We start from the raw sequence: 13996 nt of genomic DNA on the forward strand, positions 1-13996 counted from the left end.
TTTTTTTTTTATTAAAGTTTAAATTATATATAAAAATGTTTTTTTTATATATTTCATTTATTCTTTTTAATATATACAAATATCTTTTTAAAGAAAAACTACTTTTAAAATATTTTTTTTCATCAAGGATGCATTAAATTGATCAAAAGTGACAGAAAATATATTTATAATGCTACAAAATATATATTTTTTTAATATATGCTGTTCTTTTTAACCTTCTCCTTATCTGTGAATCATGAAAAATATAATGTTTCCACAATAATATTAACTGTTTTCAACATTGCTAATAATCAGAAATGATGCTGAAAATACAGCGGAGCATCACATAAATAAATTACACTTTAACACAGATTCACACAGAAAACAGATATTTTACATTGTAATAATATTTAACAATTTTTACAGTTTTTACTGTATTTTTAATCAAATAAATGCAGCCTTGAGCCATAAACAAATCTAACCTACTTCAGATTTTTAAACAGTAGTTTATGCATTTATAAAAATGTAATTATACACACAATCAAATATTATCAACTATAAACACATTGAGAATCCTGATTTATAACAGGTTTTTCTCAACATGAAGAAAACAGCTTGAGAGAATAATTCTAATGGAAAGCCAGATTTGTTCTGCGGCGTCTCACGTGTTTAACTGGAGAGATGAAGGGTCTGTGCTCTCTCTCTCTCTTCTCTTCTCTCTGTTTTCTGTACTCTATCAGTCGTTCTCTCTGTTTCCTCCTCATCCACATCCTCAGATCCCTGCGCTCCTCCTCCATCATGGCTCCGCTCGGCTCGACCTCTGACCTGTCGCCCACCACAGATACACCGACCAATCAAATCAATCAATCAATATGTCACACATCCCTCACTGACCTGCTCAGCCAATCAGAACACAGATCATTTAGATTCAGACTGTTCATCATTTAGACTCTTTTATCCTAACAGGGCAAGAACAGTTGACTAAAACTATATCTATAACAAAATATATATACATATATATAATTTATTTAATTTCATTTTATTAAAATGTAATAAAAATTGTTATAATGAAGTGTGTGTTATAATGACTATATAGATATTATTCATTTTTAACTTGTTTTCAGTTAATCAATAAAATGTTAAAGTAAAAAAAAAAGATAATAAAATAATTTAAATACTTAAATTATTTTAGCTTTAATTTAAAATTGTATATTATTTTATTTTTTAATTAGTGGCAACATAGAGACATATTTAAAATATATATCTTTTAATTATTACAGTTATTTTTCCATGCTAAATTTTAAACATTTAATCTGATTAGCTGAGTGTTTTTTTTATATAGTTTTAGTTTTATGATTTAAAAAAATAATTACATTAAATTTAATAAACTCATTACACAACATTTTATTAATATTTTGCGTAAGGGTTTATTTGTCCACTTTCTTTTTAATTTATAAAACATTTTATTCATTAGCTGTGTGTGTGTTTTTTTAAGTCTATATATTTTTATTTAAATTTAGTTTTAGTTATTTTAGGCTTTCAACTAAACAAAATTAAACAAATTAATAAAATCATTTTAAAAAGCACACAGACACAAACAACAACAACAAATCAATAAAAAGTGAACTAAAATATATATAAAATAAAATGGAATCAAAAACCGATTCAAAATATTAATAAAATGACAACTTGCTAAAATAAAACCATTTTATGGTTAGTATATTTTGGTTACTAAAATAACTCAAACTTAAAACTAAATTATTTAAAAAATTAAACTAAAGTTAAAAAGACAATGGAAAAATATAAACATAATACAAAATATGAATAAAAACTAGAATACAACATTGCATCCGAGTAAAAACTGCTCAAGAATAACTCCACTATGACTGTTTTTGCTGAAAGAAACTTTGATTTAAATGCGTGCTCTAGCTACCACAAAAGGTGTATTAGTTTGCTGTCACTTCTGTGAAGCTGACCTGCTGCGATGAAGCGTTCCCGATCGGGACAGATCCAGCGCTGATCGGGATAAAGCACCGTCCCTGATTAACTCACACAGAATGTCTTTAACGTCACTGAGGCCGCTGACACCGAGAGTCTCCTCCTTCAGATCTGCAGGAACACAACCAGACTCACACGCGTCCATGACTTCAGCTGTGTGTATGTGTGTGTGTGTGTGTGTGTGTGTGTGTGTGTGTGATGTAGGTCACTCACCAGGATCAGGATCTCGCTCGCACGGCTCCAGTTTCACTGAAAACAAGCAGATCATGTTAAAGTGACTCTCTCATCTGAAACGGGATTAATGCAGTGAACACAATTCAGTTCAAATTTATTCATAAAGCACTTTAAAAACTACACAAGCATGCTGTGTGATTACAAGAAATTATGTTTTTTTTCATTAAATGAATGCACTATGTATTTGTTGTTTTATTTAAACATTTAATATTTTTAGGGGATTTTATGGTAATAAATTAATTTAATTAGTTGAGATCCATTGTCCTGTCCATAAAAATGATAATTTCCAACTTAATCTGTAAATCTTGAATGCTTTGAAGCACAGACTTAAACTTGGCCTCTTTTTTAAAGAAGACACTTGAGAGATTATTGCTGAAGTGAAAAAAGTGAAAAAAATGTTAAAAAGAAAAGAGAATGGAGAATGCACAAAAATACTATTTTAAGATTTTTACAATTTAAAAACCAGAAATCTAAAGTTGTGTTCCGAATTTGAAGTTGATATTTCAAAAAAATGAGGCTTTTTAAGGAAAAAAACATTTTGGTGCACTACCATTCATTTCCAATGTGGTCATGTCATCATTAATTCATTAATGGAGTGAACAGAATTCAGTTCAAATTTATTCATAAAGCACTTTAAAAATTGATTACAAGAAATTATGTGGTTCACATCGCACTTTTATTTCCAATAAATTAATGTACTATATGTTCACTTTTTTATTTAAACATTTCATATTTAATTCATTTTTAAATTATTAATTTAAATAATTTCGCACTAAATTAATGCAAATAGTTTAATTAGATCCACTGTGCTGTCCATAAAACGCTTTGGAGCACAGACTTAAGCTTGGCCTCTTTATAAAAGAAGACACTTGATAGATTATTGTTGAAGTGAAAAAAAAGTTTAAAAAGTTAAAATAAAAAAAAATAAAAATTATATATATATATATATATATATATATATATATATATATATATATATATATATATATATATATATATGTTACAGAAGTTATTATTATGAAGAATGCAGAAAAATACTATAGTAAAATTTTTAAAATGTAAAAACTAGAAATCTAAAGTTGTGTTCCGAATTTGAAGTTGATATCTCAAAAAACTAGCTTTTTAAGAAAAATTTTTTTGCGCACTACCATTCGTTTCCAATGTGGTAGTTTTTGACCATTAGTGTCCATGTTTTTTGTATGCGTGTTCACTTAGCAAATGCAAAATCTCTTATTAAGTTTCATACCATTCCGCAGAAGTAGAAAAAAAAAAAAAAAGCTGCACTACTCCAAGAAGAACCGTGTTCAATATTATACAGATGGTAAGTTGTCATTATTTTACTAGTCATGGACTGGGAGACGTTACATCAACCTGTTAACAGCGCTGTCTGTGTTCATATGTTTAAATAAACGCGTGATTCTTAGTACTGCGTTTCTAACTGCATGCATTTTAATTAATCTACTGACACAAATATGTAAAGTGTAATAAAAGTGTATTAGGTAGGGATGCACCGAATCCAGGATTCGGATTCGGATTCGGCCGAACCTTAGGTTTTTTTTTTTCACCGAACTGAACCCTAGGCTTGCGCTACGCTGGTCGATGTCACGCAGCCGTTGATTGCGTGAAGGTGTTTATATGAGGTGGAACACGGCCCGACAGTTCACTCTAAACTAAACCGTTCAGGAATCTTGAGCGGCTGGGATGATTTATACCGTAGCAATACAGAGCCAGCCAGTCACATCGGGTGCTGACGTGGAGATAAGCGTTTCTTTTCGGTGAGCCTTTGATTCCTCCTAGAGAGGATCCTCTTCAGTGGTGGAAGACAAACCAGCAGCGATTTCCACTGCTGGCAAAAATGGCAAAAATCTACCTCTGTGCCCAGTGAAAGACGTTTCAATACTGCTGGGGACATTAGTTCCCAAACTCGCAACCAGCTGTCACCTGTTAATGCAGAGCTTTTGTTTTTTTTTGAAAGATTAGATGTTTTACATTAATTTAGTTATGATGCAGGAGATGTGTGTGATCTTCTGTAATATTTGGCTACTGTTCTAATCGTAGCCTATCCTACTGTTATAAACGAAAACTAAACTACTATCCATGTTTATTGAGTTAATGTTCAATTACATTCATTTCAGTTAAGTCACCAAACATTCGGATTTGCATTGCTGCACTTTTATTGAAAGGTTTTGGTTGTTTACTTGGGTAAGCATAAGCTTGGTAATTGTCAAAAAAGATTTTTTCATTTGTCATCCTGGCATAACGCTGCCTAATCTTTTTTTTTTTTTTTTTTTTTACAAAATAAAATGAAAAATACATTGCTGTGGTCGTTGTTTACTTCATTCATGTGTTTTACTGTGTTAATGGAATAAGGATGCGAGTAGGATTCGGTATTCGGTTTCGGATTCGGCCGAATCTTAAACAGTGGATTTGGTATTCGGCCGAACCCCAAAAATCTGGATTCGGTGCATCCCTAGTATTGGGGCTGTTTAAAATGGCTGTAAAACTAAATTCGAATTTTGTACATAAATATTAACAATATTTAAATTCTATTCTAATTTAAAATGCATAATTTCAGTTAGAGGGGAAAAAGCTTTTAGTTTCTCTCCACAAGAGGAAGCACCGAGCAAAATATTACTAATGCATGATTATTCAAAATAATAAAATAACATGAACAAAATAATGTTTAAATGCATTTATAAATAACGAAGTTGCTTAAACAATTAGAAACAAAACAAAACAGCATTATGCATGTATGAATAGTTTAACAGAAAACACCAATCACAAAGAGTTGGCTACTTTCCTAATTTCTTCATTTAAAAAAAGAAAAGTTCAACTTGCATTCATTTTAAATGGAAGCAAATGCAAATGAATGCAAATGCAATAAATATGTGTTCTGTGTGAACAGTTAAAAAATCATTACAATGCAATCACATCGTCATCACATCTACCTGTCGGAGGAAAGCGCTCGTGATGCAATGCAGGAGAAGACAAGACCTCCTCATCTTCTCTCTCTCGCTCAGTCGTCGCTCCAAACCGATGCGGTGAAGGACAGGAACTCCTCACTGTCCACACATTCAGAAATGTTTAACAGCCTTGTTTACTCCACATATGAATCTACTGAAGTCGTCTCACCTTCACGTATGACTCGGAGAGAGCTGGACTGAGGTTTCTTCTCCATCGCTGAAGGACTCAGAGTCTCGATAGTGTTCACCAGCTGAAGGAGAGCACAGTCAGAGCGTTTCCCATCATGCAGCTCATCAGCAGCTTCGTGTCTTACCAGTCGAGTGCTGGCGAACTCTCGGTCCATGTGATCGGCGATGCTCTGGAGTCTGAGCAGCTGAGCGTCCATCTCTGAGAGCCGTGCTGAGATCTGACTCCTGGACATCAGCATCCGGTCCAGAGCGGGCGGAGGAGACGACCGAACACCGGTCAGGACGCTCAGAGACACGGGGTCTCCACCGAGAACGGCTTCAGGAGACTCGCACACTACCGAGGGACCTGAACAAATCCTCTCTCCATTGATGTCTGAGATGCAACTATTTGAAAATCTGGAATCTGAAGATGCAAAAAAATCTAAATATTGAGAAAATCATCTTTAAAGTTGTTCAAATGAATTCTTAGAAATGCATATTACTAATCAAAAATGATGTTTTGATATATTTATGGTAGGAGATTTACTAAATATCTCCATGGAACATGATCTTTATCCTAAAGATTTTTGGCATAAAAGATAAATCAATCATTTTGACCCATACAATGAAATGTTGGCTATTTCTACAGATATACACCTGTGACTCAAGGCGGATTAAAAACACTGCTTTCTCTTGCATCGACTCATCAATGGATACATATATAAATAAATGATGCATAATGTATCTAAAAAATATTGTATCAATAATTAACTTTGATTAACTTATTTAGTTATTGCTAATTAAAATTTTAGCAATTTTGTGCATGCCTCATTTATTACAAACAGACACATTTAAAAACAGAATATATATTTATATAATATTTTTGCCTGTGAAATTATGCAAAATGTATTTATTTAAAAAAAAATGTTTTTGGTAGACACCATTTCATTGGCTTATGTTGCTTCAATAATAATAATAAAAAAAACATTCACATCCTTTAACTGTTGTTTTACTACTTAAAAACCGGGGTGGAAAACTAATAATAAAATAAATAAAAATGTAGAAACATTAATAAAAAGTTTTAAATACTTACTAAAAAAAACACATGAACTACATGACCAACTAAATGTCAAAACAATTGTTCAATCTCTGCAGTGTGTACCTGGATTCTCTCCAGCCGGACTCTCAGTCAAGTGCTCAGCGTGGTTAGGGGCGGGGCTTAAGACAGGTTTGTGGGCGGGGTTTACGACAGACGCTGCTAGTAGGTGGAGCTGAGCAGATGAGGGCAGATCCTGAAGCAGAGAGTCGTCTGTGAGATCGATCACGTTGATGAACCGTCGTCCCTCTGGATTCTACAATAACAGAGAGAAGATCCAAACTCAGTCTGAAACTCTTCCTGCATTATTAGATTAGAATATGATTTCTATTGCAGCGTTTCCTTACAAGATCTACGTCAGACTCCACAGGACTTCTGTTCTCCGGATCGAATGATTTTTCTTTAGAGTAGCGAAGATTCAAGAAAACATCTGGAGGAACGCCAGGAGCCACATCTGTCAGCCCTCCTCCAGCTGTGGAGAAACACAGACACACAGCAGAGAATCACACAAACAGATACACTGAACTGTGTGTGTGTGTGTGTGTGTGAGTGTGTGTGAGTGTGAGAGTGTGTTTGAGTGTGTGTGTGTGTGGGTGTGTGTGTGAGTGTGAGAGTGTGTTTAAGTGTGTGTGTGTGTGTGTGTGTGTGTGTGTGTGTGTGGGTGTGTGTGTGTGTGTGTTGTGTGTGAGATTGAATGTGTTTGAGTGTGAGATTGAATGTGTGTGTGTGTGTGTGTGAGTGTGTGAGAGTGTTTGAGTGTTTGAGTGTTTGAGTGTGTGAGTGTGTGTGTGTGTGTGTGTGTGTGTGTGTGTGTGTGTGTGTGTGTGTGTGTGAGTGTGTGTGTGTGTGTGTGTGTGTGAGAGTGTGTTTGAGTGTGTGTGTGTGTGGGTGTGTGTGTGTGTTGTGTGTGAGATTGAATGTGTTTGAGTGTGAGATTGAATGTGTGTGTGTGTGTGTGTGTGAGTGTATGAGAGTGTTTGAGTGTGTGAGTGTGTGAGTGTGTGTGTATGTGTGTGAGTGTGTGTGAGTGTGTGTGTGTGTGAGTGTGTGTGTTTTTGAGTGTGTGTGATTGAATGTGTGTGTGTGTGTGTGAGTGAGATTGAATGTGTGTGTGTGAGATTGAATGTGTGTGTGTGTGTGTTTGAGTGTGTGTGTGTGAGTGTGTGAGTTTGAGTGTGTGTGTGTGTGTGTGTGACTGAATGTGTGTGTGTGTGTGTGTGTGTGAGTGTGTGAGATTGAATGTGTGTGTGTGTTTGAGTGTGTGTGACTGAATGTGTGTGTGCGTGTGTGTGTTTGAGTGTGTGTGATTCAAAGTGTGTGTGTGAGAGAGAGTTTTAAATGTTAATTTGTTGGGGGAAATTATGCTTAATTATCATTCTTGTGCATAATTTTCTGTCGCTGATTTTTTTCTTTAGAAAATTATTTCATTTAATTTGATTATGACGCTTTACAAAAAGAAAAAAACCTAATGCAACAATAATGTTAACCCTGTTTACCCTGTTAAAATGTTTACCATTTAAGGTATGTTATTGAAAGTATATTTACTAGCCTAAAGTAAAATTAGATTTTGGCATCTCAGATTGATGTGATGAACTCACGAGCAGAGGGCATGCTGGGAGATGAAGGCAGCTGGACGGGAACGGCTTCCTCTGTGAAGGGGCGAGACGGTTCTGGAGTAAACAGACAGAAGTTACATCAGTGAAGGTGAAGTGTGTGATTGCAGCGATCGGAGCACACACCTTCAGTGTTTGTGCAGGCGTCCTGGATCTCTGGAGCTCTCTTCTGTGTGGAGGCGAAGGCATGCAGCTCAGCCGAGGTGACCCAAGCTTTGTCCAACAACCGCCGTCCCGTCAGCTCAGAGTCAAACGAGCCTGAGCAGAGAGACATGGACGGGTCAACTACATCTGAACAACACGAGGACGACAGGCAGAGTTTGAGAAGCAGCGCTGATACTGTGAACTAAAACTAGTCAAAACTGCTCTCGGTATCTGAAATAATGCCTGAATTACATCATAAATAACTAGTAAAAAAATAACCCTAAGTTAAAAATTAGAAACGACAATTAAAAAAAAAAAAAAAAAAGCCTAACTTAAAACATAGAAACAACATGAAAAAAAACATTAAAAAAAGAAGTCCTAAGTACAAAAAATAAAAACTATATCGGAAATAACATTAAATTTTTTTAAAAATAAGCCTAACTTAAAACACAGAAATGCTGCTTAAACTACATAAAAAAATAACATTTAAAAAAAAATAGCCCTAATTACAAAAAATAGAAACTACATAAAAAAATTATATAAAAAAAAATAGCGCTAACTTGAAATTACAAATGTTGCTTAAAATACATAAAAATAACATTTAAAAAAAATCCCTAACTTATAACATAGAAATGTTTCTTAAACTAAATAAAAAATAACAATTTAAAAAATAGCGCTAAGTTAAAATGAGAAATGATGCTTAAAGGACATTAAAAAGCTAAATAGAAATGTTTTTAAAAACTAAAACTAATAAAAATGACAGAACATAAAACTACTAAAGTTAAAAATGAAATATAAAAATATAAAAATAATTTGAATACAAAATATCACTTGCACGAAAGATGAGCAATTAAATATATAAGATGTAAGAGTAAACAATTAAATTATTTAACGTTCTATAAACATTCACTGGACAAAAATCAGTATTCTGCATAATTTCACACAATTAATTAATTGTTTTGCTAAAATAAAGTCCTAAAGTACTAAAATTACTAAAACAAAAAGAGTGAAATAAGAGAAATAGTGAATGAATAATAATAAAATAAAAGACAAAAAAAGTAATTAACTTAAAATATCAGATATTTTAAGTTGATGACATTTTTTTATGTCTATTAATTTATTTACACAAACAATGAGCAATTAAATTTTATATATATATATATATATAAAATTGAATTGCTCGTTGTTTGTGTAAATAAAATAAAAAGACAATTTTTTTTTAAATATGTTTTTTATAAATTTGAAGTACTAAAATACTAAAACTGAAATAAAAATAAATTAAAACTAAACAGGAACATTAAAGCAATTTCTCAAATTAAAATAAAAAATGTATCTGATTGACATTATTTAGAAACGCTAGGAAGGAATAAGGCTGAAACAGATATTTCTCACCTGGAGGAAAGGTGTATCCGTCATTCTGATCTTCTGCAGCCTGAACATAATAAAACACAAGATGATCCACTTCACATTTCCACCGTACATGACTTAAAGAAACAGTTCATCAACAACACACTAATACAGTTTTGGGCTCCTCCGGAGGAATGATGGAGTCCTCCGCTCTGAAAGTGACCGCGATCTTCTCCTCCTTCTTCTCTTCTCTCCTCTTCCGTCTGAAGGACACAAAGCCAGAATATTTGTAAAAACCTCATATTTGTGTCCCTGAGCACAAGAGCAGTCTGGAGTCAAACATCTTTAGGATATTAAGTAAAAATCTCCTACTGTAAATACATCAAACCTTAATTCCTGATTAGTAAAATGCATGGCTAGGAACTTTAAGTGCAGGTTTTCTCAGCTCAGTTTGTGGCTGGTTTTGTGCTGTGTGTTTTGGAGACGTGTCACCTCTTGACGGACGGGCTGCTTGTGCTCTTGTTCTCCGGGACTGGGTTGGTCTTTAAGAGCTGTAGTCTGGTCGCGGCACCCATCTGCATCGCAGGGGTCCGTCTCAACAGCTCCTGCAGCGGGATGAGACGAGCTGTTCGCACCGGAGCCCTGCTGAAGCGCTCAACCTGCACAAAATCAACGTGGTTTGATCACAATCTCACGAGCATTACAAGTGATTCACTAAATAATCACACACATATATAGAGAGAGAGAGAGATATATCAGTGAAGTGTAATGCTAGTAAATCAGCAACAACTTTACTGCAGTTGTCGAGTCAAAAGAAACATTTTTCAAAAGGAACATGCATCTATTTAGTGTTTTTAGATGAAAATTAAAATTTTTATGTTTAATCACACTATATTTTTATATTATGTGTTTTTGAAATCATATATATTTATGATATATAGATTTAACCTTAAATAAAGAATGGAAAGAGCATTCTGGTGCTGGAGTGAATCTCCAAAAAAAAAAAATATATTATTATAATTATTATAACATATTTAATTTTAATATAAACTATGAATAAATTAATTATTAATAAAGTTATATGTAAATGGGATTACTGATCAGGGTAAATAGTAAAAAAAGTTATTTAGAATTATTATTACATTATACATTATTTTAAATTATTCTTTCATCTCAAATTATGATAAAAAATATATATATAAATAATATTTAAAAAAATTATATATATATATATATATATAATAAGTCATGAGAATGTGTTTACTGCTTTGAGTAAAAAGGAAAAATAAAAAAGATTATATATTATTTTATTAAAATAATAATAATAATACATTTATTAGGATTATTATTTATAAAAGCTATTACAATATCAAATTTTTATACAAAAATATAAATAAATGGATTATGAGTAAACTGATAAGTGATCTGAGTAAATAGTAAAACTAAATTAAATTTTAAATTAAATTAAACATTTTATCTATACTGTAATATACAGTAAATAAAATATATTTTTACTTTTTATAAAATGTTCATAACATACATAATATAAAAATGTATTAAATATATAACATGTGAATTGATATGTATTATTGCTGAGAGTAAATCAATATTATTTAGTAAATATTATTATTAATACTATTATATTCAATGATTATATAAAGTTGTAGAATGAAATCTAAATGTTCTGAGTGGGTGTGACTGATGGTTAAAGACTCACAGCGGCGGGTGGATCCGGCTCTCTGTGCAGCAGCTGAATTGAGGGCAGGTGTGCCCCGGTGGATTGTGGGATACGAGGCAGCGTCACGGGCCGCTGGGGATCTGGGTGAAAGCGCAGCAGAGGAAGAGCAGGAGCGCTACAGCGGCGCGTCTGATGGAGGCTGATGGAGGCTGAAGGTGCTCTCTGGACACACGGGGGGTCAGGTGGAGCGGGGGGGAGGTTCGGACCCCAGGCCTCTCTCACAGGAAGCTGCAGGAGTCTGAGTCCGTGCAGAGACGCCTGATCCACAGCGGTGCTCAGAAGACCACGAGACCTCGGGATCAAACCCCTGCCACCAGATCCTCCATCCTCCGGCCAATCAGAGCGCACGCTCAACTGCCGCACAAATATGAGTCTCTATATCCAGCTAAATACACCATTTCCTGCTTATGATATGACCACTTGCCAATAAATAAATCAATACTGAATCAATAAATACATGCATTTATTAATAATAATTATATTTTGACAAATACTGCGAAATAACGGCAAATAGTCATTATTATTGACAAATATGAATAAATAAAGATTATTTTTATTGTTAAATTAGATTTTATTTTTATTATTATCGGCATCTACCAACAACTCCTATTCTTTTCATTTACTTTCAATCATATATTGACAAATAATATACAAAAATCATTAATGACAATACAAAAATATTATTATTGCATAAATATATTTTTTTAAATATATAATTAACTAAATATTATTGTTATTGTTATTATTATTATTATGATACAAAAACAAGTATTATTATTACATAAAATATATTTAATATTTAAATAACTAGTTATTATTATTATTAAATATATTATATTGATAATCATTTATTTTATAATATTATTATTATTATCATTATTAATACATATTTATGCTCAATGAATATATATACAAATATTGATAAGTACATTATTAATATAAATTCCACTAATATATTGATAAATACTGACAAGTAATATTAAATAATCATTTATGTCATGTATACAAATAATGATGTATTATTATTGAAAATAATTATATAATAAAATCTAATCATAAAATGTATGCATAAATAAGTATTATTATTATATAAAATGTAATATTTAAAATGAACAATTAACTACTTATTAATATTAATTATATTATATTTATGAATAAAACATTTGTTATATTATTAATAACAAATATGATCAATGCATAAAAATACATAGAAATATTGATAAATTATTTTTATTGTTAAATAAGTTTTTTTTTTTTACATTTTATGCTTGTCACCGACCAACAACTCCTATTCCAATTATATATTGATAAATAATGACAAATAATATCAAATAATCATTAATGACAATAAATAATTTATTTTTATGGATAAATATACATAAATATGATAAAGTAGTATTAATATTGGATAAATAGGAATACAACTTAATATATAAATAATTAACTAAATGTTATTGTTATTATTACTATTAAATGATATTCGCTAATTCTAATATAAATGAATAAACTTAATAAAAAATAAAGATAATTAGAAATATTTAAAAAAAATTACAAAACCAGGTTACAAACTTAATAAAACAAACTGAAAATTTTTAAAATAAAAGCTAAAAAAAGAACATTAAAAAATATGACCATTTATAAATTAAGACTAAGATAACACAGATATTATTTCTATATTTACTAATATTACCTGAGGTATGCGGGTCGGGTTTCTCTGTTCTGGATTCAGATCAGATCCACAATTCACATTCACAGGATGGAAATCCTGGTTGTTATTAACCCTTTCCAGTCCGCTGGCTTGTGTCGGGAGGTTGGTGTGCTGGGCATTCTGGGTAAAAGAGGCGGGCTGAGACTGGCGCTGTGCAGGTGTGGCACTGGACTGAAGCAGGTTGGTTTGAGACAGCGGCAGGTTTGAGAAAGACGCTCCAACAACCTGCATGAGACTCATGAAGTTGATTTGCTGAAGCTGAAACAAGAAAAAAAGGAAACTGTAAATGAAACATTCATATCAGTGTTTCCTATTAATAACCTGAATCTGTCCAATGGTTACTTTCACACATCTCACAATCACAGAAAAGATCTCTGATGTTGTTGTTTATGATTGATGTCAAACGATTCTCTTTAACAAATTTTTTTTTCAATAAATTATTTATTGCAATTAACCAATTTCTGACAAATACATATGTATTATTAATAAATATTATTGAGAAACAAAAATGCTAAATTTTATAAAATAAATAAAACATTTTTATAAACATTATTAATGCATAGAAAATACTGTTTAATAAATCAATCAATGTTATTGACAAAAATAAAAAACATATGTTTTGTGCCATTATTTTTTCAAAGCATGTCAAACAATTCTCTTTAACATCTTATTTACTATTAATAATAATAGTTATTATTATAAATGTTATAGATAATATATAAATATTATATATATATATATATATATATATATATATAATCATTCTTTACAAATACAAAAATATAATTAAATAAATGAATTATAAATAACTATAAATACTATAATTATAATTATTATTTATATATTAGTGATTAATAAACAAATAATATTTTCAAATTATTAGTAGTTACATTTTTATTAATATTTCTAAATTAATAGAGAAAGATTAATTATTGACGAATAGGTGCTTTGGCATAATTTTGTGGAAAAAAATGAGTAGCGTGTGACTAAATTAATAATGAGACGTGT

The 13996-nt window shown here is 31.5% G+C and overlaps 1 protein-coding gene across 4 annotated transcripts in view; it reads right to left on the reverse strand.

The window, feature by feature from the left end:
- Nucleotides 1-13996, reverse strand: part of cplane1 (ciliogenesis and planar polarity effector 1) — a 47494-nt gene that overhangs the window by 6390 nt on the left and 27108 nt on the right. For 2 of the 4 annotated variants that reach the window (XM_052567862.1, XM_052567864.1), the window contains 15 exons: nt 12971-13246; nt 11260-11634; nt 10035-10201; nt 9715-9805; nt 9588-9627; nt 8178-8309; nt 8037-8108; nt 6786-6910; nt 6505-6694; nt 5489-5766; nt 5344-5425; nt 5160-5273; nt 2191-2226; nt 1956-2088; nt 645-804 (listed from right to left, as the gene is read on the reverse strand). In XM_052567862.1, coding sequence (XP_052423822.1) covers nt 645-804; nt 1956-2088; nt 2191-2226; nt 5160-5273; nt 5344-5425; nt 5489-5766; nt 6505-6694; nt 6786-6910; nt 8037-8108; nt 8178-8309; nt 9588-9627; nt 9715-9805; nt 10035-10201; nt 11260-11634; nt 12971-13246 — 2271 coding nt within the window. Of the gene's footprint in view, nt 1-644; nt 805-1955; nt 2089-2190; nt 2227-5159; nt 5274-5343; nt 5426-5488; nt 5767-6504; nt 6695-6785; nt 6911-8036; nt 8109-8177; nt 8343-9587; nt 9628-9708; nt 9806-10034; nt 10202-11259; nt 11635-12970; nt 13247-13996 lie in introns of all 4 variants that reach the window. The other 2 variants (XM_052567863.1, XM_052567861.1) reach the window with 2 other exon arrangements.

Source organism: Carassius gibelio, chromosome B10, assembly GCF_023724105.1.
Source record: "Carassius gibelio isolate Cgi1373 ecotype wild population from Czech Republic chromosome B10, carGib1.2-hapl.c, whole genome shotgun sequence".
Taxonomy (NCBI): domain Eukaryota; kingdom Metazoa; phylum Chordata; class Actinopteri; order Cypriniformes; family Cyprinidae; genus Carassius; species Carassius gibelio.